The following is a 27,322-nucleotide window of genomic DNA, read 5'->3' as shown; positions in this document are numbered from 1 at the left end:
TGTAGCTTCCGTATAGAATGTTAGCATTGTTCCATGCTTGCAAGAAACCCAGGACTGTGGGATGATGAGACTGAAGGACCAGAATGCCAAGTTGCTGTCCAGCATTGATTGTCTGTTTGCCAGTGTAGTAGAACTAGGCTCTAAGGGCCCTGCCGGAAAGTCACAGAGCCAGAGACACCCAACATCTTCTTGGGTCCCCTCTGGAACCCGGAGCAGCAGCCGCCCCCAGCACAACAGCCAATGAGAGGCGCCGAAAAACACACACAATACCCACCCCCACAAACACACACAACTGTATGCTTATCAAAGCAGGAAGCAACCTGGAGAATGTCTCAGACTTGCAAATCCAACACTCAGGAATCAGAAGCAGGAAGGTCCCTGGCTCCAGGCAAGTCAGTGCTATGCGGTGAGAGCCCTTCTGCATCCTCTCAAAGACACCCCAAAACGCTAAGTAGGATCTGTGGCTCCCCAGCTGCCTCTCAGTATTTGCAGCACTAACCATGGAGCAGTCTGACCTAAAATGTCTCTAGGTGTTTGTTCCCTGGGAGAGGGTTTGTCTCCCTAGACTGCACCGGCCTAAAGGTCACCATCCTGCCTCCCCTGAAAATTAGCTGCAGCCTAGCTGATTGGGTGTCTGTCAGGCTTAGATCCAAGACGCGACCCCCCATGCTGAGCTGGAAGGCAATTCTCTCTGGTTCAAATGTGGATGTCGGCCGTGCGCATGCGCACTGGCGCCTGGGAAAAATGGGTCCCTAGCACCTAGCTGAGAGAGTTGTAACTCCAGCCTGCTGCAACTGCTGGCTCAGGCTTCTCACCAAGGCGCTGCTGGCCTCCTGGTGACTCCAGACAACCCCAGGGTGACTGTCTTTCGTGTCAACCGGCCGGGAAAAACCCTGAAGCGTCCCGCGGAGTTTCGTGAAGATTTTGTCACCGTTCCTTTTACTCCAATCGGATGTAGTTATCATTGGTGACAGGGGGGTCCCGATCGAAAGTCAGGTCTGTCCTTTATCTCCTAGATCTGTCTCAGGCTGGCCTCGAACTGACACAGATCCATCCACGAGCCTCTGGGTCCCTAGGCCAGCGGACATCCCCTTGCACGATCAGAAGGCTCTACTCAGCTCAGGATGCTCCTGGCATAGGCTAAGACATTCGAGAGCAGACACTGTCCACAATGTCCTCTTCCTATAGGCACAGCACCCCTTTCTTCAGGCTGTACTCATTAGGAAAACCCTTGCCAGTCGCTTGGAATGGATAAGATAGTTCCATTGCTGTATCAGCGGAGGCCAGAGCACAGATGGCCATGACTGGAATTATACAGGCCATGACCGTCGAGGCCCGCCTGGAATTATACAGGAGCATTCTGCGGTCTCCTTGGTCCCCTGAGTCACGCTGGCTCTCGAGGCTCGTGCCACCATCCTGGTCCACAGTGCCTTGGCCATGGCTCTAGGGAGCTATGGTCACACGAGGAAGGAAGAAGAGATTTGTGGAGCTTTCTCTAGACCATTGGCATCTCAGGTCTGATCGAGGGTACAGGGAGGACAGGCAGCCTCTTAGTGAGGCTCAGTTATCGCAGATCACACGAGGACAGACATCAAAAGTTTCTAATTGGAAGCACGATAGTGGCGAAACCCCAGGCTATGATGACTGTGAGCCGATCTAGCTTCTGGTCAGTTAATCAGGAGAGACAATGCAGTGAAGTGGCTCAGTCTTCTGGAACTGGAAAAACTCCCTCAATTGTGGAAAGACATGGATCTCCAGACGCAAGCTGGCACCTGCAGCCTCGTGCTTGGGCTCCCAGTGTGTGCCCAAGACACCAACTAACCCCGAAAACTGCAGACAAGGAGATGAGAGCTATGTGTCCCTCATCACCACCCAGCTGTCTTCTCGAAAAGAGGAAAGCTCAGCCATGACATGAAAATGAGTCCACAGACATTCAGGTCTCTTTGAAGCAAGGTACATCAACAGGTGCCCAAGGCATGAGTTATGTTAGAGGTGTGCAGGATATAGAAGCTAGAATGGGGAGATGTCCCTGGATACAAGTCGTGTGCCCCAGCATCTCTGAAGAACAGCTGGCATGGGTGTCTTCGTGGGTCAGAACACCGAGCAGTCTACTGTGGTGGCCCACACCTAGAACCTCCATAGAGGCGCACTTGGAGTCCAGGGCACAGGAGAAAGCTTTCATCCAGAACGAAAGAAAGAGCTTAAGACCGGCCGGGCCACAGGAGACACCGGCCAGAAAGACTAAAAGAAGATAGAAAGGTGGAAGGACTTGAAGCAAGTGAGGAAGCAAGCAAGGATGGAAACAAGCATAGGATCCAGCAAGCTGGTAGCTGATGGAACCTGCGTGCCTAGGTCATTTCACCATTGGGTCCTCAGAGTTGGCGAGTTCCTTAGGACTTTGGGCCCATTCGGGTCAACAAACTCCTCACCAGAAATGCCGAGTTCTATGGTGAGACTAAGTCCATGGGGAAAAGCCAAAGGATCTGTGCTCTCACTATATGAATTAAATGTCATGAGCTTCGCTCAGAACTCTGGGGAAGGGAGAAGAATAGGTGTGGGCTGGTGTAGAGACCGCTCAGTACTCAGTCCGTGGGAGAGAGAGCTTTCTATCCTCCAGCTTGGGGAGTAGGGCATGGAGCTCAGCATCCGTGTAGGATGTTTGCATGGTTCCATGCTTGCAAGTTACCTAGGACTGTGGGAGGCTGAGACTGAAGGACCATAACACCCAGCTGCTGTCCAGCATTGATTGCCCTTTTGCCTGTGAAGTAGAGCGAGGCTCTAAGGGCCCTGTCTAAAGTCATAGATCTGTATACCCAACATCTTTTTCGTTCTCCTCTGGGTACGTGAGAGGCATCCGCCCTCCAGCACAACAGCCAACGGGAGGCACCGCAAAGACTGACAGACAGACAGACACACACACACACACACACACACACACACACACACACACACACACAACTGTAAGCTCATTAAAGCAGGAAGCACTAAGGAGAATGGCTCAGGTTCTCAAATCCAACACTCAGGAGTCAGAAGCAGGAAGGTCCCTGACTCCAGGCTAGGCAGGGCTACAAGGTGAGAGCCCTTCTGTGTCCTCTCAAAGACACCCCAAAGCGCTATGTAGGATCTGTTGCTCTCCAGCTGCCTCTCAGTATTTGCAGCACTCACCATGGAGTGGCCTGACCAGTGCCTCTAGGTGCTGGTTCCTTGCAATAGGGTCTGTCTCCCTAGGCGACACCGGCCAAAAGGGTGGCTCACCAACATAGAGCCCTGCCTCCCCAGAAACTTAAAGGCAGCCTAGTTGCCTGGGTCTCTGTCCTGCTTTGAGCAAAGGCGCTAGGCCCCACGCTGTGCGGGAAGGCTGTTCTCTCTTACTCAAATGTGGCTTGGGCCGTGCGCATGCGCATGGCGCCTGGGAAAAATGGGTCCCTAGCACCTAGCTGAGAGGGGTGTAACTCCAGCCTGCTTTAACTGCTGGCTCAGGCTTCTCACTAAAGCGCTGCAGGCCTCCTGGTGACTCCAGAGGACCCTAGGGTTAAGTTTTTTTGTGTCGACCCGCCAGGAAGGACCCCGGATGATCCCCCGGAGGTTCGGGAAAACTTTCTCACTGGTCTTTTTACTCCAATCGGATGTAGTTATCATTGGTGACAGGGGGGTCCCGATCGAAAGTCAGGTCTGTCCTTGACCTCCTAGATCTGTCTCAGGCTGGCCTGGATCTGACACGGATCCATCCACAAGCCTCTGGGTCCCGGGGTCTGCGGACATCCCCTTGCACGATCAGAAGGCTCTACTCAGCTCAGGATGCTCCTGGCATAGGCTAGGACATTCGAGAGCAGACACTGTCCACAATGTCCTCTTCCTACAGGCACAGCACCCATGTCCTCAGGCTGGACTCATTAGGAAAACAATTGTCCCAAATGACCCTTCCACCAGACCGTGCCAGGCGCTGGGAATGGTTATTAAGTTAGTTCCATTGCTGTCTCAGTGGAGGCCAATGCACAGAGGGCCATGACTGGGGACAGCTCCCGTCCATGCCCCCCTGGACCTACATGCGAGCATTCTGTGGTCTCCTTGTTCCCCTGAGTCACGCTGGCTCTCGAGGCTCGTGCCACTATCTTGCCCCACAGTGCCTTGGCGATGGCTTTAGGGAGGTATGGTCACAGGAGGGAGGAAGGAAGAGATTTGTGGAGCTTTCTCTAGGCCATTGGCATCTCAAGTCTGATCGGGGTCCAGGGAGGGCAGGCAATTATGAATGAGGCTGAGACACCGCAAATCACAGGAGGATAGAAATCAAAAGTTTGCAATTGGAAGGGAAAGAGCCCGAGAAGCAGGATGGCGGTGAAATCAGAGCCTGGGATTTCTGTGAGCCTGTCTAGCTTTAGGTCGGGGTATCAGTAGAGACATGGTGGTAAAGGGTCAGAATCTTCTGTAACTGGGAAAACTCCCTCATCTATGGAAAGACATGGGTGTTCAGATGCAAGCTTGGTCCTCAGGTCTCAGCCTGGATCGCCCATTGTGAGCCCAGGTTTCTGGCCTTCCTGACCACCCCGAGAATAAAATGAGAGCCGTGTGCTCCCTTCTCAGTACCCAGATCTCTTCTGGAATGAAAGAGATCTCTTCTTGTCTGTTAAGGATATCCTTGATATGCAAAGGAAAGTACAGGGAGATGTGAACTCAGGGTCTTTTCTGTTCTCTTTGATACATGGTATTTCAGCCTTTTCAGATGACATACGTGAGTGTGCATATTTTGCATAGAGGTAATAATTGTTTTCTATATATATTTTTGTGTTCCACAATTTCTTTGTGGAATGACTTGGTGTGGTTTGTATATGGTCAGAACACTGAGCACCTCTTGTGGTGGCCTATACCTGTAATTTTCTCAGTCCAGGTACAGTTGCTGCTCGGGTAAACATTGATCCCGAATGACAGAGAGAGTTCCAGACTGACCTGTGCCTCTGGAGACACTGTTCTGAAATACTAAAAGAGACAGAGAAGCAGAAGGATTTCAAACCAGCAAGCAAGCTAAAAAGCAAGCTAGGAAGAAAGGAAGCAATCAACAAGCAATCAAGCAAGCAGGCAGGTAGGTAGGCGAACAAGGGAGCCTGGGAAGAACTCAGTTAGCTTGCAGCAGATAGTAAGTGCACGCTTATCTCATTTGACTACTGACCCCTCAGAGGCGGCAAGACGTGTGACTTTGGGCCCAGCCTGGTCAACAAACTCCTCACAGGCAACGGAGAGTTATATGGTGAGACCAAGTCCGTAGGAAAAAGCCAAAGGACCTGTGTGTCTTTTGTATGTATTCAATGTCATGAATTGTGTTCAGCAACCTGTTAAGGGAGAAGAACCAGTGTGGGCCGGCTCAGTCAGTAGGCGAGAGAGCTTTCTGTGCACGCATGGATAGCAGAGGAGAGACCTCCTCATTCGTGTTTTGTGTGATTACAAGCTTGCAAATAACCCAGCAGTTTCGGAGGCTGAGAATGGAGGGCTAGAGGGGAAAGTGTCCAGCATTGCCTTACAGCACTGAATGAGAATGAAGATCTAAGGGTCCAGGTAGAAAGTCCTATAGTGGGACTCCCAACACCTTTTTCTGCCCCCCCAGATAAATGAGCAGTAGCGTACCACAGCAAGGAACCCCTCCCATATACTCACATCAACACATACATTGCAGTCACTATCATATATGTTTGCTGTGCCATATTTTCCTTACGTCAACAAATTTTCTTTTTTGTTTAATGTTAGCCATTTACCCTTGAAAGCTATCTAACTCCCTCAAAAAAAAAAATCCCAAAAAAATCTTTTCAGAACCCATGTCTTCTTCCTCTTCATCTATGTTTTTCCAATACTCCATATGCATGATCCTAAATTTAAAATGCATTTTAATACCCTTTCTCTTTACTCAAATTAGAAGTTTCGTTGTATCCCCGTTGGACTTAAATATCTTCATCTTCCTTGTTCTAAGGAGACTTTATGCAACATGTAGTACACATGGTAGTAATTACCTTTTTCCATTAAGTTTTCATATTTTTCAAATCAAATTTGCTAATTATTAAATTTGTGATTAATGTCATAGAGGTCATTAGTTTTGTTTTGGGAGTAATTTGTGGCCATTCTCATCTCACTGTATTTCAAAGACAGCCATTTCTTCCAGAGAGACTCTGAGTCTTAAAAAAATGTATTTATGTCATTTTGTTTGGGCCTTGTCTCCTTGGCAACCAAAATAGGTGTTAGCTACCATGAAAATGAATGACAGTGGAGTATGGGCATCCATGTGCATTCTGGATATTATAAAACAATTCTCCTCAGGACCAGTCAAACATTTTAACTGCTTTGCCATCCTGCCTGTCCTGAAATTATGTTTTGCATTTACTTATGAATCTAGTTTTTGATCATGATATTATTGCTCACCCACAATCTCATGAATGTATGTGTGTGATGTGGGGTGTGTTGTTGTAGGTGTCTTCTGTTATTACCCCAGTCTCCAAGTGTGTATCAATTCTGTGTACTTCAATCCGGTCTTTCTGGCATGGAAAATACCCTGAGTTAGTGGGTAGTTCTTGACATAGCAGATTATACCTTATTCCTACCATGGTTCCCAAATATCCCATGGAGGAGTATGAGCCCAATGAGACATTTTGATGGAGGTGAGCCACGTTGCTAGAAGTGAATGTATTCGAGGGCACCTTGAAATACAAATACTCTCTGCTACCTGCCATAAGATCTCCAAGATGCTCCTGATTGACAAGACTGAGACGTAGCTGTTGTTACATAAACATAACTGTTGTTACATAAAATCTTTGGATTTTCTGATTATGTGTGTCTACTGTTGATCAGTCTGCTAACTACTTCTTTCGTATCTGACCCAGACCTTGGCCCAATTTCACATTTAGCAAGTCTTCTTGAGTTCCACTATGTGTCTGCATATTTGTATGTGTGTGTATGTATATATGTATGTATGTAACTACAGGTCTAGAAGATCTGCTGCCATCTTCTGGTTTCAACTTGTATTGTATACATGTGGCACACATACATGCACCAAGTCACACACACATACATATCAAGACAAATATTTCAAGAGGAGAAAGAATTTTTTAAAGGTCCCAGTAAATTAATCAAAATAACGTAAAATGTTTCACATCTGTAACAGCTATCAGCTGTTACAACAAACATGTTTTGGGACTCGTAATAGTTTCAGTTAAAACAGCTAGGTATTTTAAAAGTTCATCACCATTCAGTGGCACTGGCTGGGTGGTCTAGGAGGTGATCTTCCTGGAGGAAGTATGTCACTGGGGTTGGACTTTGAGAGATAAAGTCCTCCCCTCCAGTTCATTTTCTCCTTTTCTGCTTGTGGTTTTAGAAGTGGGCTCCCAGCGTGCTCTTCCTGCTCCCCACCAAGACAGACTCCTATCCCTCCCGAGCAGGCAGCCTAAACCCTTCCTTCTATAAGTTGCCTTGACTATGGTGCTTGTTTTGTCTTGGGTAAGAAATACAAAGGTCAAGGCCAGGCAGTGGTGGCGCACGCCTTTAATCTCAGTACTGGGGCGGGGGCAGAGGCAGGCGGATCTCTGTGAGTTCGAGGCCAGCCTGGCCTACAAGAGCTAGTTCCAGGACAGGAACCAAAAAGCTACGGAGAAACCCTGTCTCGGAAAATAAAAAAAATAAAAAATAAAAAAAAAAGAAACACAAAGGTCAGCGCTGGCTCCAGGTATTCCTGCTACACAGGGTAGATTCCTCTTCAGCTCTGCCTCCAGCCCCCCAAGCCCCAATGGCTCAGTAGACACAGGGCATTCTTGAGCCTGACTCTGGCCATTTGAATGGAGGTCCCTATAAGGTGAGAGAATAGCTGTTAGGGCACAATGACGCTATTTCAGAGAGTATTTCCTCAAAATCCTGCTGAACTTGGCTCAGCACGTCCTTACGCAAGGTCACAGAAGCCTTCCCAACGTCCCTTAAAGACTGCAGGTGTCAGCTGATTTCCGTCCCTTCAAACCTCAGGTCTAACTGCTGCCAGGTGGCAGAGCGATGTCCTGAGCTTTCACAGCCGAGCATTGCACCCATGCAGTACATACACAGACGTAGGTTCCTTTTAAGGCCTCTCCAGAGGAGCATTAAGGTACTTTCTGTTCCTCAGATGTCAAGGATGGCTTGTATTGTTTGACTTCTGGATATACCCTAGTGGATAGATCCACTCTCCTGTGGGTGGAGGCTTTATTTTTTCTGAGGTTTTATTTTTATCCTGAATTTGGGGTATTTGTGAGTTTATGTGTGTGAGTGATGGTGCCTGCAGAAGCTACCGTCTTCAGAGCCCCCTGGAGCTGGAGTTACAGGCAGTTGTGAGCAGTCTGACGTGTGCTAGGAAGTCAACTCAGGCCTTCTGCCTGAGCAGTGTGTGCAAGTTCTTAACTGCAAAGCCCCCTCTCCAGCTTTGGTGTGGGGTTTCTTGAGTGGCGTTTTCTTAGGTACATTATTTCCCTTCCCCTCCCCAGCTGTCCTGCCTCCCCTCTTCTGCCCCATCCTGGGCTGTGTCCTTTGCGGTCCCCAGTGTCGTTCCTTATTACCACAGTCATCCACTCTCCCTTTCCTGCTTCATGATGTCCCCATCTGTCCCCTTTAGTCCCCCTCTATTTCCCTGTGGCTCCAGGCAGTCCTCCTGTGCAGCCCAGGTGGGGCTCAGACTTGAAGTTACAATCCTCCTTGCCTCTGCCTCAGGAGAACTAGGATTACAGGCACAGCTTCAGACTTCTCTTAGTGTTTCCTTTCCCGCCCACGGAACCTCAGTCTCCTCACCTCCACCCCTTTTTTTTCCCTCAGCCCTGTCAGCTTTTCCCTCCTGCAGTGAGCAGCAGCTTGTTTCTCAATCAGTTCCGGGCCTGGGGAGATGGCTCAGTGGGTTAAGAACACCAGCGGTTCTTCCAGAGGTCTGAGTTCCCTTCTCAGCACTCACGTCAGGCAACTTAAAACTTCTGTAACTCCAGCTCTGTGGGATCTAATGCCCTTTTCTGGCCTCCATGGGCACTGCTCAAATGAGGTGCACAGAAATACACGCAGGCAAACACCCGTCACATATTTTTGAAAACATCAGTTATGATAACATCACAATTCTAGAAAGTCATTATTAAGTAAATTGTGTCTGGGCATGGTGATGCATACTTTAATACTAGCCCTGGTGGATCTCTGTGTTTGAGGCCAACCTGGACTACACTGTGTGTTTTGGGCCAGCCAGGGCTACGTAAAGTCTCACAGAAAGGAACTCTTTACCTCATATGAATTATTATAAATTGCTGTGGTTCAAATATGGTCTTTCCATGAGCATATGCAGGAGTTTAACACTCAAAAAGTTTTATGTAAAAGGAATTAAGAAGATTAAAAAAAGGAATCGCACTGTGGATGGAAATGCAGGCCTTTGGGAAGTGGTTAAGGTCATTGATGGGGCTTAATGACCAAATCCTGAAGGCTTATCCAAGACTAAGGAAAGAGCATTCAGACAGACATGCATTACAATGTGATGGAGCCTAGATGGTCCTCAACAGAGCCTGTGCCATGTTGTTTCATACCGAACTTCTAGAACTCTAAGCCAGTATAAACCTCTGTTCCTTAAAATGGATCCTACCTCATGTATTTTGTCATAGTAGCAACCCCAAACTAACTCATAACCCTGCACATAGTTATGCAGGAGCCGGTGTTTGGGAAACTGGTAACTTTAACAAGCTGGCCATCCAAAGAATTTGCCTGAAGTTAATCAGCCCATGGGGAGAACACTGAAAAAACTGGAGGGTATGCAGGCTCTTAGCTATAACTTACTCCTCTGCATGGAAGGTTTTAATATTTATTTCTATCCAGTTTTTACTTAGGGCAAAAGCCTGGTCTCCCCTGGACTCTGTGCAAGTCACCCACCCCCGGTTCTTCCCAAATGGGCTGGGGCTGAGTCATCTCTGCACCACAGCCCAGGGCTTCTGTAATTCCAAGACAGGAGCAGCACTGAGAGAGCAGAGGGCAAGTGCAGCCAGAGTCGCACAGTGGACCCCACGCTTCTCAACATCTCTGCGCTTCTGCTTGCCGGGCCATGAGCACAGAGAGAATCCAGTATGCTCTGAGACAGTGGAGGTGAGGCACAAAGCCTGGCTGCTGGCATATGCTTGGCAGTGGTGGTGGCCGTGGGGGGGGGGGGTTGCCCAGAAGTCAAAAATGTTGGTGTCTTCTTTTATCTGTCTTTATCTTGGTTGAGATGGTCACTTGCTGGACTTAACCCTTGCTAATTCAGCTAAATGAGCTGGCCACTGAATGTCAAGGACCCCCAGTCTGTATCCCTAGCACTAGGATTGAAGATGCATGCTGCCACATCTGGTCTTTTTTTTTTTTTTTAAAAAAAAAGATTGGTTTTCTTTTTACAGGTGTATGAGTGTTTTGTCTGCGTATTTATATTTGCACTTTGTGTGCATCTGGTGCCCACAGATACCAGAAGAGGGTACTTGATACCCAGGAACTGCTGTGAGCTATCATGTGGGTGCTAGAAGCCAAACCTGGATCCTCTTCAAGAGCAGCCAGGTTCTTAACTACTGAGCTATCTCTCCAGTCCCAACTTTACATTTTAGATTTATAGTGTGTGTGTGTGTGTATTTGCCTTCATGTAGATATGTGTACAACATGTGTGCTTTGAGTTAGAGATGCCTATAAATCACTATGTAGGAGGTAGGAATTGAACCTGGGTCCTCTGTATGATTAGTTAGTGCTCTTAACCACTGAGCTATTATTCCAGCCCCAATGTTTTTTTTTAATATTTTTTTATTTATTATGTATACAATATTCTGTCTGTGTGTATGTCTACAGGACAGAAGAGGGCACCAGACGTCATTACAGATGGTTGTGAGCCACCATGTGGTTGCTGGGAATTGAACTCAGGACCTTTGGAAGAGCAGGCAATGCTCTTAACCACTGAGCCATCTCTCCAGCCCCCCAGCCCCAATGTTTTATGGTTTTTGTTTGTTTGTTTTTTTTTTGTTGTTGTTGTTGTTTGAGACAGGGCTTTTTTATAGCTTTGGTGTCTGTCCTGGAACTAGCTCTTGTAGACCAGATTGGCCTCGAACTCATAGAGATCTGCCTGCCTCTGCCTCCCAAGTGCTGGGATTAAAGGCGTGTGCCGCCACCGCCCGGCTCTGTTTTATGTTTTTAAGGTTCATGTGAAAGCCTGCATAGAAGTCATCACATAAGTATTGGAAACCCTGAGCCCCATATCACAGGCACCTTGTTTTTTAGGTGACAACTTGCATTTATTGATCCCTTCTTGTCCTTGCAAGACTCCAAGTTAAAGCTCTTTTCTCTGCATAGCCATTTCTCTGCGCCTGCTGTCTGTGCTGTTCACCCCATGCATGATGACACTCAGCCACTCCAGAGCGATCCTTCTAAGTGCCCTTCCATCCCAAGGCACCTTGGGGAGGCACTCGCTCGCAGGCTTCTCTGAGCTTCTGGAAATGGAGCAGCAGCAGCAGCCCCTCTAAACCCAGCAGTAAATTCCCCAAGATTCCCGAAGCCTGAGCATGAAGAGAATCCCAGGATGCAAGGCAAGGTGAGAGGGGAACAGTCTTGAAAATAGAAGTCATTTGACAGGACATTTGCAAAACGAGCAGAAACCAGACAGAAGTCCTATCAGGCTTTCATTTCCACTGTTCCCTCAGCCTGTGGGACTCAGAAAAGTAGGCACAAAGCGGTCATGTCACACTATTCTTCCAACTGTCCTGTTTAAGGGAAGCAAAAGTGTCTCACTTGGACAGATCATGCAAACGGGGACACAAAAGACCAGCTTTTACAGGGGTTCCTACTTACAACACACACTGAGGTTTAACATTACATTTTACAATATAAATCACAGCCAGACTGGGGCATAAATAAAACTGGATGCTCCCATGCCTTCAAAAGATTCACTTAGTATGTGCAACTAGAAATCATACGGTCTCAGATAGAAACCACACTGTCCCTTCTGAGGGTCACCCTCTGTGGACACAGATGTGCCCCATGTCAGCTGCGTGGGAAACTGTCACCTCTTTGGGGGAACACCACGAGTACTTGACAGGATGCGTTTTTTTTTTTTTTTTTCCTTTCGGAGAAAACTGGTGACAAGGAGCTGGGACCACAAAGCGTTCTCATCCTAAGGTTCTCACAGTGTCAACCCATTTCAGGAACCTCATCTCCCATGCCTGTTTCTCAGTTTGTCACTCCACAGGCTTTGAGCGAGAGCCCCCTGGTGGAGCTCCCAGGAAACAAGGCTCTCCTGCCTTTCTTTTGCTTTGCTTTTAAGATGCAATCACTGAAAAACCACTTCTCTCTCCTCCTGACTTTCGAGGGCAGTTTTTGACACTGTGTGTTGTTGTTGCTGGTTTTGCTACTGTTTTAAGAGCCAAAAGGAATCAGGAGTTGAGAATGACAGACTTGCAAGCTGTCTAATTTCCTAGCAACTCTGAGACACAGGTAAGGCAGGTTCCAGGGTGGGGCAGACAGCTCTGGAGAAAGCTACAGGAGAGGCTCAGAAGGACTGTGTTCTGAGAAGTGGTGTTGCCATGGAATAGCTGCCATGCCTCTCCAGGTGACTCCTGGGAGGGGACAGCATCTGTGTGTACGTCTCTGCAGTCACATAGCTCTTGCGTGGGAAGTCTCAGAGTCCAGGCTAACCTTCCAGAAGAACTCTAGCCACACATTCCCGCTTTGGTTACTAAGGAACTCAAGGTCAGAGACCCAGACTTCCCATGAGCACCTGAGACTTCCACAGTTCCTGAGGATCAGGCATACTCTGCCAGGTTTCTTCTTTCAAATACTCCGCTTTCTACCCAAAGTACAATCTTTCTGCCAACCACCACCGCCATCTGCTCTTCTTCTGACGGTCCCTGGGAACACCTCCGTACTGCTCAGCCCAGGATCTCAGATTCTATTCCCCAACGCCCAGGGGCCTAGTGACGCCCATGCTTTCTTCCTCTGGTTCCTTCTTGGACATCAGACGCTGTCCATCCACTGCGTGGCATCCTCTTGCTGAGCCCTTAGGGGCGAATGTGCAGAATTTTCTTGAATGTCTTCTTGAAGTTCTCGTTGCACAGGGGGTAGATGAGGGGGTTCAGCGTGGAGTTGATGTAGCCCAGCCAGATGGTGAACATGTGCACGGGTTCACTGCAGCAGCTCGTGCAAAAGGCAATGACCATGAAGAAGATGAAGTAGGGAATCCAGCAAAGGATGAAGGCCGCCATGATAAAACCCAACTGCTTGGCTGCCTTCCGTTCTCGGTTCAAGTGCAGCCCAGACACATACTGTCTGGAATGTGAGCGGAGTCTCTTCCAGGTGATCTTGATGTAATCTAGGCCGCTGTTAGATCCACTTCTCAGTTTGTCTCTGCCCGGCCCTGGCTCTGTGCTGGGGTCAGAGTCCGTGGTCCGTGAGAAGGACTGTCGATCCACCAAGGTCTGGTCCTCTGATGTCTCACTGATCCGCCGGCAAGCATTCAGGTTCTGCTCATTCATTTTGAGCTGGCTCAGGGCCTGGTCATTGGTCTCTGAGTCCCTGCCACCCGCTTCAGCCATAGCCTGTGTGATGTCAAGATGAAAACAGTGGCGTGTGACTGCTTCTCTATCCTCCTCTTGACTGAAGACAGTCGGAGAGTTCATCTTCTTGGGGTCTTCGGATGTCGATGTCTGATCCAGGCCTCCACTAGGGTCTCTTGATGGCCTTTTCAGGACCCCCCAGGGAGACTCTTTCCCAGGTTTCTTGGTATCCTCCTTGATATCCTCTGACATCGACTTGATCTTTAAGAAGGAAGGGAGGGAGCCATTGGTGAGCTGGCGGTGCTGGCAGTGTTGCCGCACGGCCTTGTAGATCCTTACATAGAACCACAGCATGAGCAAAGTGGGGAGGTAGAAGTTGATGATGGCGGTCATGACCTTGAACCAAGTGACATTGTAGAAGTCTGTCTCACACTTGTCTTCCCGAAGCACTGGGGGTGAGGGTGTGAAGTGATGCCAGCCAAGAATGGGTATAATCCACAGGAAGGAGAGAAACCAGGCCCCCAGGATGGTGGCTGATGCGCGGGTCTTGGTGCGATACCTCAGGTACCGGAGGGGTTGCTGGACGGAGCGGTATCGATCAATACAAAGGATGAAGACACTGAAGATGGATGCTGTGCTGGCCACATAATCCATGGAGAGCCAAAAGAGGCAAAGGGGGCGGCCCAGGGACCACCTGGCCATGATGAGATAAAGGATGTTCATGGGCATGACGACTGCACCTACGATCAGGTCTGCTACCGACAGGCTGACAATGTACAGGTTGCCCACGGTGTGCAGCTTACGCTCACTGTGCACAGCATAGAGCACCAGCAGGTTGAGACCCACTGTGACCAGGGAGATGCTACTTAGAACCACCACCAGGGGCAGCAACTGAGGGCTGGCCATGGCGGTCCTGTTCCCCTCACACATCTTGTCTTCGAAGGTTGAGGTGTTGAGAAGGCTCATTGGCACAAGGGCAGCCTTCAACGATGGCGTCCACCCTAGGAGAAAAGACACGACACGAGATCAAGGTCAGCGGTCACCCAAGAGCATCATGCTGGTCAGACTGAGAGCTGCTGGGGGTAGTGGGCATCCATCCCACCATCAGGACCCATGTGGTCACTCATACATTCTTTCTGACCTCATTCCATCAGTGGGTAGTTGTTGGATTCCTGGCATTATTCTGAATATCAGTGCATAAACTGGACAAGACCCTCTGATCTCGTGGATCATGCACGCCAGAGTTTAACCAGGACAGGGTAATCAGTACCTTGTGCAAGTCTTATTTCGAACATATCCTGATTGACCTGAGCTTTGTCTTGTTCACCTATGTCCTCTTTGCTGGCTGCTGGCCCTGAGACAAAACTGTGGCTAGAGCTGGGCAGTGTTAGTACACACCTTTAATGTCAGCACTTGGGAGGCAGAGGCAGGTGGACCTCTGTGAGTTCAAGGCCAGCCTGGTCTACAGAGCTAGTTCCAGCATAGCTAGGGCTGTTACAGAGAGAAACCCTGTCTCAGAAAAACAAAAACAATACAAAACAAAACAACAACAAAGCCCTGTGGCTAGAAAGAGGCAGTGGGGCTCACAAAGAATTCTCTCTCTGTGACAGATGATAAACTATGAAAACCACCCTTTTCCTCTACCCTCTTTCCAGAAGGAAGTGAAGACGGGGTGTTTGGAGCAGTTCAGAGGTGGCCAGGAAAGTGTTAAGAAAACCTCAGAGGCTCGAGGCTTTAGGGTTCAGTTGTTATTCAGCTGCTGAAGGGACCCTGGAGTCTTGGTGAACACTAAGTCCTAGTCACTCAATTCTTTCTTTTCTTAGGTCACTGACCAGGGAGAACTGACCTGGAGCTATGAGCATCCCTGACTGGGATAAAGGAGGTACAGAGACATGGACTGAATGTAGCATAGCCCCAAGAAGGAAGGTCCTTGCACTGTGGAGATAGCTCAGGGACAGACGGGTCATTAGCGACATCAAGGCTCTGGTTTCCAGTTCAGCACCATGAACAAGATGTTATTTATTTATTTATCTATTATTTATTTTAAAATATTTATTTATTATGTATACGATATTCTTTCTGTGTGTATGCTTGCAGGCCAGAAGAGGGCACCAGACCCCATTACAGATGGTTGTGAGCCACCATGTGGTTGCTGGGAATTGAACTCAGGACCTTTGGAAGTGCACACAATGCTCTTAACCTCTGAGCCATCTCTCCAGCCCCTTATTATTTATTTATTTATTGATGTCTGTTTGTGTTTTGGAAGCCAGCTCTTGGTACAGCATGAATGACATGGAACTTACAGTGTAGACCAAGCTGGCCTTGAACTTGCAGTAATCCCCCTGCTTCTGCCTCCCCAGAGCTGAATTGCAGGTATGAGCCACCATATCTGGCTTCAAAATATTAATTTGCTTATTACTTTATAAATTACAATAAGCAAATTAATATAAATTTTCATTTGCTTACTACATACAGTTCAATGAAATTAAAAAAAATGGTCTTATGTAGCCTAGGCTGGCCTCAAGCCATTAGGTAGCTGAAGATGACATTGAACTCCTGACCCTTTGCCTCCATCCCTTGAGTGCTGAGATTACACATGTGTACCATGTCTGGCTGATGCATGCTCTATTCCCCATCTCCCTTTCTCCTTCATATGTGTGGAATGTCTTTTGTGCAAAGAACAAAAGCTGCTTAACGTGCAGGGAAGCCTCGCTTTCATCCTTAGCATCAAAACCAAGTAAAAACGAACCCCACAAACCAGTAAATGAATATGGTAGTATCAGCTGTCAACTTGACAGACTCTAGACCAGTGGTTCTCACACTGTGGGTCACGACCCCTTTGGGATGGAGTATCAGATGGCCTGCATATCAGATATTTACATTATGATTCATAACAGTAACAAAATTACAGTTATAAAATAGCAATGAAAATAACTTTATGGTTGGGGTCATGACAACATGAGGAACTTTATGAAAGGGGTTGCAGCATTAGGAAGGTTGAGAACCACTGCTCTAGAAATACCTGAGAGATGGGCCTCTGAGCATGCCTGAGAAAGACTATCTTCATTAGATTAATGGATGTAAGAAAGCCTAGCTCAGCAGGGGGTGGCACCTAGGGGACCCTGGGCTGTATAAAATGGAGAAAGCCATCTGAACACAGATTCATTCATTGTTCTTGACTTCTTGGCTGCAGCTACAATGGGTTCAGCTGCTTCAAGCTTCCTCCTGCTGTGATCCATGGGGGGGGGGGGGGCATGAGCTGAAAGCAAGAACTGTGAGCCAAAATAACTCTGTCTTAAATTGCTCTTGTTGGGGTATTTACATCACAGAAACAGAAACTAAAAAGACAAATAACTGTATGTTAAATGAATGAATGAATGAATGAATGAATGAGTGGCAGAAGGGTCTGACTCAGTGGCAGTACACCCACCTGGCAGGCACAAGGCCCTGAGTTCTATTCCCCACACCATTGAAGCTAAGTAAGTAGGACTAGGGAGGTAGCTCAGTGGTTATGTGTGTCTGCTGCTCTTCCAGAGGACCTGAGTTCTGTTCCCAACAAGTACATTGGGTCACAACCACCTGGAACTCTAGCTCAAAGGGATCTACTCACACCTCCCGGCCTCAGAGGACACCGCGCTCATGTGCACATACCACCCTTCATATATAATTTTAAGAGTAAAATCCTTAAAAGTTAATAAACAAAACGAATGTGCAGGAGACAGCATGCTGTGAAGCATTTTAGCTCGGAGAGCTTCTTCATTCAGCCAGTACTTGCTGCTGCCGCCCATCCTTTATACCCTCCTGCTGATCCAACCCAAGAGGAGGAAGGCTGCTTTGCCCTGCAAAGGTGCAGGCCTGTGAATAGAAGCACTCGAGAGCTGCGATTTTGGTGGGGAAGCTATTGGAAGGAGGGAGCTGTTGGAGGAGGGCTGTTGGAGGAGGGCTCTTGGTGGGGCTGCTGGGGGAGAGCTGCTGGGGAAGGCCTGCGGGGTGGAGCTGTGGGGACACAGTTGCTTTTGTATCTGAATTTGCACAGAAACCCCAGTGCTCAGCTCACACAGGGAGGTCTGAGGAATGCCTGCAGTTCCCTGGAAGTAGAAAAGCCTTGGGGAACTCTGAGAGCAGGCTGGAAGCCCAGAAAAAACTGGCCACACAGGGAACACAGCAAACAGCACCGGTCTGCAAAAGGCAATTCCAAAAAGGGATGGGGAGCCTCAGGGACAGGCTTGATGGATGCTGGAGGCTTCTCAGGAAAAAGATGCCTCAGGGATCCACGGGTTCTGGGCCTGGGGCCTATGGTCACACAGAGAGGGCTGCAGAGGGCCCACAAGAGAAATTTTCTCCACTCCAAGTCCTGCTCAGGACCACCTACTTTATTGATAGTCCTAATAAAATGAAAGAAAACAAAAGATAAAATGTTTTTCAATGCCAGGGATCAAACATAAAGCTTCTCCCCAGGCAAGTGCCCTAGCACCAAGGCTCACAGCCCTAAATAAAAATGTCCAAATGAGCCGGGCGGTGGTGGCGCACGCCTTTAATCCCAGCACTCGGGAGGCAGAGGCAGGCGGATCTCTGTGAGTTCGAGACCAGCCTGGTATACAAGAGCTAGTGCCAGGACAGGCTCCAAAACCACAGAGAAACCCTGTCTCGAAAAACCAAAAAAAAAAAAAAAAATGTCCAAATGACCAGGAGTCTGATGACAAGGGATGCAGAACATCCTGACATCTGGGAACCATTCTGAGCACAGGCTTCCGGGCAGCTGCAGGGTCACAGGGTTACCATGGCTGGGAAGTATGTGTGCTTTATCCAGCCCTTACTAGCCTGGAAATAGCACATCAGTGTTCTCCCTTCTTATGGATCTGCAGTTTGAACAGCAGATTCATAAGTAGCTTCTAAGAGAGGGCCAGATGCTTGTGGCAAGAGGGGGAAACATGCCAACAACAGACAGATCCCACCCAGCCTTCCAGCCCACAAAGACAACAGAGAAGGTGGAGGGCATGACCCTATCCAGGCTTCCATCTCACAAGGGACTGCCAAGAGGGTGGAGGACACACAGAGCAGAGACCCCCATCATATCCACAGGGGACTGCCAATGTGTAGGGGACATGGGCTTCCATCTGACGTCATGGACCACAGGGAACTAAAGAGAAAGTGGGACACACAGAGACAGGGGCCCAGGGCTCAGGGCTTACAGGGGACTGCAGAGAAGATGAGGAGGGGACATGGAGACCTTCAGCCTTATACACCGCCCTTCCCCAGTTCCCAGACTGAGCAGCCTAGAGCTCTGGCAAGGCATCCTTATATCAAAAGCAGAAAAATGGCGACCCTCCTCCCCACCTTCCTCTACTGCTAGGAGGTGGGGGAAGCACAGAGCCAGTGAGTTTGTCATGGGCTGCGCAGGATGAGGCACGGAGGGTCCAGTAAAAGGCAGCAGTGGGTCCTTCTTCCCCAATGGGCTCAGGGAGAGGGTGACATTCTTCTGGGTGACAGTGGTGGATACAGACCAAAGCCATCAGCAGGTGCAGCCTCTGTAGTGATTGCAAACACTACAATATAATTAAGTACCAGGAAGCAAGGCCAGGGTCAATGTTCCTTCCACATGCTGGACCACACATCAATTATATTGACCCGAGCGGCCCCAGCTCAAAGAGGCCAAGCAACTCATTTAAAGTCACACAGCTAGGGTGTTTGCTGAGATTGCCAAGTCTAAGTCTGCTCCCTTTGGGTCTCTCACCTGAGTACCACTGGCACTAGGGGGAGGGGTCACTCTATGGTGGGAGCTTCTCTGTGTCTGCTCTGTGCAAACAACCCCAGCTTCCGTGCAAGGCACACCAGTAGCAGATACCTCCCGATGTGACAATGACATGTCAGATGTTCCATGGGGGACAAATAAAATGTGACCAGAGCAATGGCACGTTTGTCTAGCCTAGGACACAACATGCATCTCGCAGTAAGTGAGACTTACTTGTGGGTTTAAAAAGTATGTGTGTGTTTGTGTGTGTGTGTGCTCACGTGCATGTGTGCGCACAGATACTCTCAGAAACTAGAGGACACCCATTCTAAGAGCGTTCATGACAATACAGGAAACTCTTATGACAAAATGAAATCTTCACGATGTTGTCTGCATAGGCTAGTGCCAATTCTACCCACGGAAAGGCTGGGGAGAGGGAGGACCTCTGTGCATGCACAGCTTTCTCTGGGCTGTGGAAAACGTTACCTTTAACAGTTCCCAAGGTGTCAAGGATGAGATTTGTCTTAATAATGGGAAAAATAAAAACTCAGTAACCACATCTGTTGTTAAAAAACACAATAAAATAAATTTCATTAAAAAAATAATAAAGCAATGTTTTTACATGTTTTCTCTACCAGAAATGAGAATTCAGGATTCCATTTTGGCACACTCTGAACAGCTCCCCATCCCAGCCTGCCCCCTTCATCTGCATGGGTGACACTTCTAGTTGAGTAAGTCAAAGCATTAATTTCTCGGCTCCCATCCCAAGTGAAAAGCACTGCGAGCAAGGGTGAGCCAGACAGCAGAGCGTTGTCAAGTCTGGGAGGGCTTCATTTCCACGAAGCCCCAAGCTTGACGGTGCCACTTTCTGAGCACACAGAGCAGATACCAGCAGCAGAATACCACTTGGGCTCTGCTGCAGGACTTAGCCTTGGGGGAAGAAGGAGTTGGCTAGTGACCTTGAGTTTGGACAGAGACCCTCACAGATATCCTGAGGGTGCAGGTCTACATGCTGGTGTCTGGACTTACAGAAATGGCTCAGTGGCTAACAGTGTTTACAGCTCCCAAAGACCTTGGTTCAGTTTCCAGCACCCACAAGGCAGCACAAACCATCTATAACTCCAGTTCCAGAGGATCCAACACCCTCTTCTGCCTCTGAGAGCACTAGGCACACAAATGGTGCACATGAAAGCTAAACAGTTATACACATAAAATTAAAGTAAGTGGGGCTGGAGAGACGGCTCAAGGGTTAAGAGCACTGGCTGCTCTTCCAGAGGTCCTGAGTTCAAATCCCAGCAACCACATGGTGGCTCACAACCATCTGTAATGAGGCCTGGTGCCCTCTTCTGGCCTGCAGGCACACATGCCGGCAGAATGCTGTATGCATACCAAATAAATAAATCTTAAAAGGAAGCATAGCAATTCTTAGATACGGCACTAAAGGCTCAAGCCTGAAAGGAGAAATTGGTTCAGCGGACTTAAGAGTCCAGCAGAGAGCCCAGCACAGTGTGGAATGTAATCCAACACCCATAAGGCACCATGAGTTCGAGGTTAGTTCAAGCTACATAGTGAGAGCCAGGCGATCCCTGGAAACAGAAGGAGATCCTGTCTCAAACAGTCATGGAAAACTTTGTGTTCCAAAAGAAAGTGTAAGGCTACAGAATGGGAGAGGATATTTTAGTCTGTATTTGCTCTGTATGTGATGTATCTGGAAAAGCCCACAATGCACTGTGCCTGTGGTCATGTAGAAATGTATAAACGAGCAAGTGGTGGATCTGACCACTTTGGGAAAACATCCCCTACCACACTTCCATGAATGAAACAGCCTGACAAACCAAGCCTTTCTCAGACACAACAGCATCAGGAAGGAATACGTGATCACGAAGGGAACTCTTTCTGCACAACCGTGAGAAGGCGAGAAATGACCTCATTTCAAAACCAGAAAAGGATCTGAACAGACATTTCACCAAAAAGACCTTAAAGATAAGAAGTGCCTTTACAATCACACAAAAATGTTTGCAATATTGTGAGTTGCCGGGGAAATGCAAAGCGAAACCACGGTGACACACTACTTCATGTCTACAGCGCTGATTAGTAATTAGGAACAAGGCAAGCGCTGCACGTAGACACGCTAGCCGCGATGCGAGGGCTGCACATAGACACGCTAGCCGCGATGCGAGGGCTGCACATAGACACGCTGGCCACGAGGGCCGCACGTAGACACGCTAGCCAAGATGCGAGGGCTGCACGTAGACACACTAGCCGCGATGCGAGGGCTGCACATAGACACGCTGGCCACGAGGGCCGCACGTAGACACGCTAGCCAAGATGCGAGGGCTGCACGTAGACACGCTAGCCGCGATGTGAGGGCTGCACATAGACACGCTGGCCATGAGGGCCGCACGTAGACACGCTAGCTGCGATGCGAGGGCTGCAACGGAGACACGCTAGCCGCGATGCGAGGGCTGCAACGGAGACACGCTAGCCATGATGCGAGGGCTGCTTAGAGACACGCTAACCGCGAGGGCTGCCGGGAAAATAGGAAGAGGCAGCTCAGGTTCCTGAGCTGGCTAAATATGGTGGCCTTCAGAGCTGAAGTCACATGCCTAGACATTATTCCCACCCCAGAACCAAGACCATGTGCACAGGAAACAAGCAGGCGAGTGTTCACCATGTTACCCCACAAGGGTCCAGAGAAATCCAAGCCCATCAGTTTGTGACTGCATCTTAACGACACAGTCTATCGTTAAAAAGGTCACTGAATGTCCATCAGTGAGAGGGAACAAAGCAGATAGGCTGAGCATAGTGGTGCGTGCCTTTAATTCCAACACTTGGATGGCAAATGCAGATAGATCTGTTTGTGAGTTTAAAGACAGTCTGATCTACACAGAGTTCAAGAGACCTTGTCTCAAAAATAGAAACAAAAAAGCACAACAACAACAACAAAAATCCCAACTGGGAGGTGGTGGCGCACATCTTTAATTCCAGCACTAGGGAGGCAGAAGCAGGCAGATCTCTGTGAGTTCAAGGCCAGCCTGGTCTACAAGAACTAGTTCTAAGACAGGCTCCAGAGCTACAGAGAAACTCTGTCTTGAAAAATCAAAATAAAGCAAATGAACAACAACAACAACAACAACAAGACACAGTGAAACCCAAAGGCGGTGATTATCCAGAACCAGTAAAACAGAGAGAGAGAAACAGACAAAGAGGCAACAGAGGATAGAAAGAGAGAAAGAGAAAGATCATGACTGCTCCAAGTAGTTTAGGAACAGGCAGGATCTTTGGGGAATGACGGGATGTGCTGCAACCGACTGTTAATGAGGAACTGTACATTTAGTAATTACATTTTATTTTTAGATTAATTTTAATTTTATGTGCACAACTGCTTTGCCTGCATGTATATATGTGCAGTGTGTATATGCCTGGTGCCTGGAAAGGTCAGAAGAGCACATCAGATCCCACAGAAGTGGATTTAAGGATGCCATGTGGGGGCTGGGTCTTCTGCAAGAGCAGCCAGCACTCACTCTTAACCACTGAGTCATCTATCCTTGTATTTAAATTGTACACCAGCCAGGCGGTGGTGGCGCACGCCTTTAATCCCAGCACTCGGGAGGCAGAGGCAGAGGCAGAAGGATCTCTGGGAGTTCGAGGCCAGCCTGGTCTACAAGAGCTAGTTCCAGAACAGGCATCAAAGCTACAGAGAAACCCTGTCTCGAAAAACCAAAAAAAAAAAAAAAAAAAAAAAATTGTACACCTCACTTTGTGAATAAGTGAATTTTATAGTATATTCAATACACTATAAAACAATAAAGTTGAAAAAAAATTTAAATTCCTCTGAAGTAGGAGGATTACAAGTTCAAGGACAGCTTGGGCTAAATAATAATACCCTACCTCAAAAATTAAAACCAAACCCAGAGAAATATATTAACATGTCAGTGCTTAAGAAAAAGGGTGCAGGGCTAGGTGCAGGGGCATGCACCTGCAACCACAGTCCTCAGGAGGCACAGGCTGCCTGGGCCTCTGGATCTGTGCATCTGTTAAAATCATCTTCTATCAGTGTGGGAAACAGGATGGATTCCAAGATTCTTAGGGCCATAAATTTATTTATCGACTCAAAAAATTTTAAATTTGCATCTCATGTGTGTGAGTGCCTATAAGTATATGTACCGTGTGTGTGTGCCTGGCCTGGAAAGGTCAGAAGGGGCTATCAGATCCCCGGAGCTATAGATGGCTATGAGCCACCATATGGGTGGCTGGATCCTCTGGGTAAAAGGATGAACCCAAAACTGGGAGAATGAACGTCAGCTGGCATCCACAGCCATGCTGGCTCCCACTTCTGCATGCTCTTGGTTCTGAGCCAAACCTGGTGGCGCTGAGGACCCCAAGTGTGGGAGCAGGGTGACAACCTGTTGGGCCCATGTCATTTGACTAAGGGAGACAGACATGGAGGAATGAGGACCTGGATCCTCTGAAAGAGCAAGACAGTGCTCTTAACTGCTGCACCATCTCCCCAGCCTCTCGGTGTCATTTTAAACAATGGCAAGCTCGTTCATTAACAGAATGGCAGCTTCAGCCAGGACCGAGCCTTTTTCACAGGTAATGGTTAGCTCACATGAGCACATGCCTGGCTCTCAAACAAATTAAGCCCCTGTATATACACACACATGTGCATGCACAACCCCTCATTAATCTCAGCTTCCTGGTGAGGGGACACAAGGAGATGTCACAGCTAACCTCTGAGTTACTCATCAGAACTTCCCCCATCTTCCCATGTCACAGTGGTACCCGGGTTTAGGAGATGGCAATTGTTTGACTGTCTGGCCCACCCCCACAGTGACAGCTGAAGGCAGGGAAGGGAGCTGAGGGATAGACGGCCCCCAAAAGGAATACATGGAAAGCTTGATTCAGCTATTTCTTCCCCCCGGTTTTGGGCATCAGTAATGGAAAGGCATATGGATCCACCATATGCTGGGAAAGGGCCCATTCTCTCACCCTCATTCTGCTAACGGTTCTCTCCTAAGTCAAAGATGTAGAAACTGAGGCTGATAGAGCTTGACACCAACATGAAGAGACCCAAGGTGGGGCGACACTGAACTTGGGTGTAACTCAGTGCTTGCCAAGTATCGGGGGCCCTGGGTTCCAGCCTTAGGCTTCATCAACCCGAAAGTCCAGCAGCCATGAGAGTAAGTGTCACTTGAAGGGCCACACCATAGCACATCCATTGTCTCAGACCTCTGGCCACCTCTGCTCCCCTCACTCCCAGACTTCCTTTTCATAGGAAGAGAGAGAGAGAAGGAAATACGTGCTTTAAATAAAAACATCAGGGAACGGACAATATGAGCATCTATTGCTAAGGTTAGACAGGACCAGTGAATGCTACACCCGACCCAGCATGTGACTATCATTTCAGAAAGCAAGGAATGAGTTTTTTTTTTTTCTCAAATCCCTAAAGATTCCGCTTTGAGAAAGACACTTCCAAAAACTAAAGTCCACACAGGATGTTCTCTGCTTCAAAAGGAAAAATAAAACAAACCAAAAAACAAACAAAAACCAGACTTACAAGCTGCAGTAAGCAAAAGAGAAAAAAAGGTGTGAGGGGTTGATGCTCATGGAAATGCCTGGAATTAGGCATTCCTTTATGACTGTCTCCCTCAGCCAAGTAACCTCGAGCCCTCGGGCTGTCACCCTGCTCCCATACTTGGGGTCCTCAGAGCCACCAGGCTCAGAAGTGGGAACCAGCATGGCTGTGGATGCAAGCTGATGTTCATCCACACAGTTCTGTGTTCCTCCATCTGTCCATTCATTCTGCTTCACCCACTCATTCATTCACAAAACCTGAGCTGTGGGGCAATGGTTCTACCCTGTAAAGATTTGTTTCTTGTACTTGTTTAATAAAACGCTGATTGGCCAGTAGCCAGGCAGGAGTATAGGTGGGGTGACCAGGCAGGAAGTAGAAGCAGGGTATTGAGAACAGGAGAATCAGGAAGAGGAAAGATTCAGTCTGCAGTCATCACCCAGACACAGAAGAAGCAAGATGAGAATGCCTCACTGATAAAGGTACTGAGCCACGTGGCTAACATAGACAAGAATTATGGGCTAACTTAAGATGTAAGAAAGAGTAAAGAAGGAACTTGAGCTAATAGGCCATCCAGTTTATGATTAATGTAGACTTCTGTGTATTTCTTTGGGACTGAACAGCTGCGGGACTGGGCAGAAGAGAAACCAAAGTCAACAAACCTTTATTGGAGCAAATTTTCCTCATGAGTAGGTAGAACAACATTTAAAAAGCAAACCCAGCTCCTGCAAGAGGCAGCTCTTACCAGTAGCTCTCACCCCTGCCTTCCCGGACTGCATCTCAGTGCTCTGAACCTTCTACTTTCTGATGATGGGTGGACATGGTTTTCCCCAGTCTTTACTAAGCATAACTGGAACCCTTTGGACACACTTGCAATGTTCATTTTAAAATGTACATTTTAGCTATAGTTCCAGTTACCTGGAGGGATGAGACAGGGGGATCATTTGAGTCTAGTAATGTGAGACCAGCTTGGTAACATCATGAGACTCCATTTCAAAAGCAAATGAGCAATCCCCGGAAACCACTCTATATTTTAGTCTTAATTATATGTATGAATATGTAGGGTATGTGCACTGAACTGTAGCTGCTAGATGAGGCCTGAAGGGGCCACTAGATTCCCTGAAGCTGGAGTTACATGTGGCTGTGAGTTGTCTGACATAGGTGCTGAGAACTGAACTTGGGTCCTTTGCAAGAACACTGTATCTCATCAGAAAACACCAGGGAAGAGAGTGGTGGGTAGTGGAGCTCAGAGGGTGACAGAAAGCAGTGACAGAGTGAAGGAAACCGGCATGTCCTCAGATAAAGAACTTCAGTAAGATTTTCATGTTGGAAACAACCACATCATGGTGAAAACAAACAGATATATGCAAGCTGTAAAGGGATGCAGACACCCAGAGCCCATAGATCAGGAGGCTCAGGCTCAGCACAGCAAATAGTTACTCAGGGAGGTGTAGATTTACAGTTCACAGGAAGAAGCCTTACACATATGGATAAGAATGCTGTAGGGCTGGAGAAACGGCTCGGTGTCTAAGAGTGCACACTGCTCTTCCAGAGGTTGGGAATTTGGTCCCCAGCAACTAGGTCAGGCTGTTTACAATCACCTGTGACTTCACCTCCAGAGGATCTGATGCCCTCCCTCTTCTGGCTTCAGCAGGCACTGCACTCATGCAAATATAACTGCATGTGCATGTGTGCACACGCACACACATACAAGTACACATAATTACAAATAAAAATTAAGTAAAAGATTATATTAACATGTATGTGAAAATGCAAAAGAACTAGAATAATGAAAACAGCTAAAAATTACACTATTTACTGTATATGGGGGGTATGAGCATGTCACAGCATGTGTGTGGATGCATATGGTCACTTTTCACATCAGTTGTCTTTACTCACTGAGCTATCTCACTGGCCCTGTTTGATTTCGAGACAGGGTCTCATGTACTCATGGAGCTTAAGCTGGCCTTTAACTCACTATGTAGCTGAGGCTGACCTTAAATTCTCCACCCTCCACCTGCCAAATCCTGGGATTATAGGAGTGTGTGCTACCACACCTAATTTGAATGAAACACTCTGAAAATAATGAAACAAGAGAAACTTGCTCACCCATTTCTGAGATGCCACACGGGCAGAACACCCACAACTCTGGCACAAGTGGGGGAGCCACGAACAACAGAGTAGAGCAGAGACCAGCAAGCAGTTCCCAGACACAAAGAGGGGTTGAGACACTTCAAGGAAGAGCAGAGAGGCTTTTAGCTAATGGTACCAAAGCATTCCTGAGCTCTCAGGCAGAAGAGCATAAACCTTGACCTAAACCATGCCTCACGCTGGTTTACATACAAAACTGTAAAATATGAAACTATAAATCTTTTTACAACACTCCAAGCTCCAGGGCTCTAGGCTAGGGTATCTCAGATTCAATGCCAAAACAGGGGCGCTGAAGGAGAACAAAATGGCAAAGTGGATCTCATCAAAATGCTTAACTTTGGAAGAGACCCT

The 27,322-nt window shown here is 48.0% G+C and overlaps 1 protein-coding gene across 2 annotated transcripts in view; it reads right to left on the bottom strand.

Moving 5' to 3' along the window:
* Positions 1-11,254: 11,254 nt before the first annotated feature.
* The window catches only part of Hrh1 (histamine receptor H1), a 161,689-nt gene continuing 145,621 nt past the window's right edge, over positions 11,255-27,322 (bottom strand). For both annotated transcript variants that reach the window (XM_041639055.1, XM_041639045.1), the window contains exon 2: positions 11,255-14,515. In XM_041639055.1, the coding sequence (XP_041494989.1) occupies positions 13,020-14,480 (1,461 nt within the window). In that variant the 5' untranslated portion in view covers positions 14,481-14,515 and the 3' untranslated portion in view covers positions 11,255-13,019. The remainder of the gene's footprint in view (positions 14,516-27,322) is intronic.

This window comes from Microtus oregoni, unplaced genomic scaffold (assembly GCF_018167655.1).
Source record: "Microtus oregoni isolate MIOR12 unplaced genomic scaffold, Mior012 000002F_ref0000024, whole genome shotgun sequence".
Classification (NCBI taxonomy): Eukaryota; Metazoa; Chordata; class Mammalia; order Rodentia; family Cricetidae; genus Microtus; species Microtus oregoni.
This window is presented reverse-complemented; position numbering and strand designations above follow the sequence as displayed.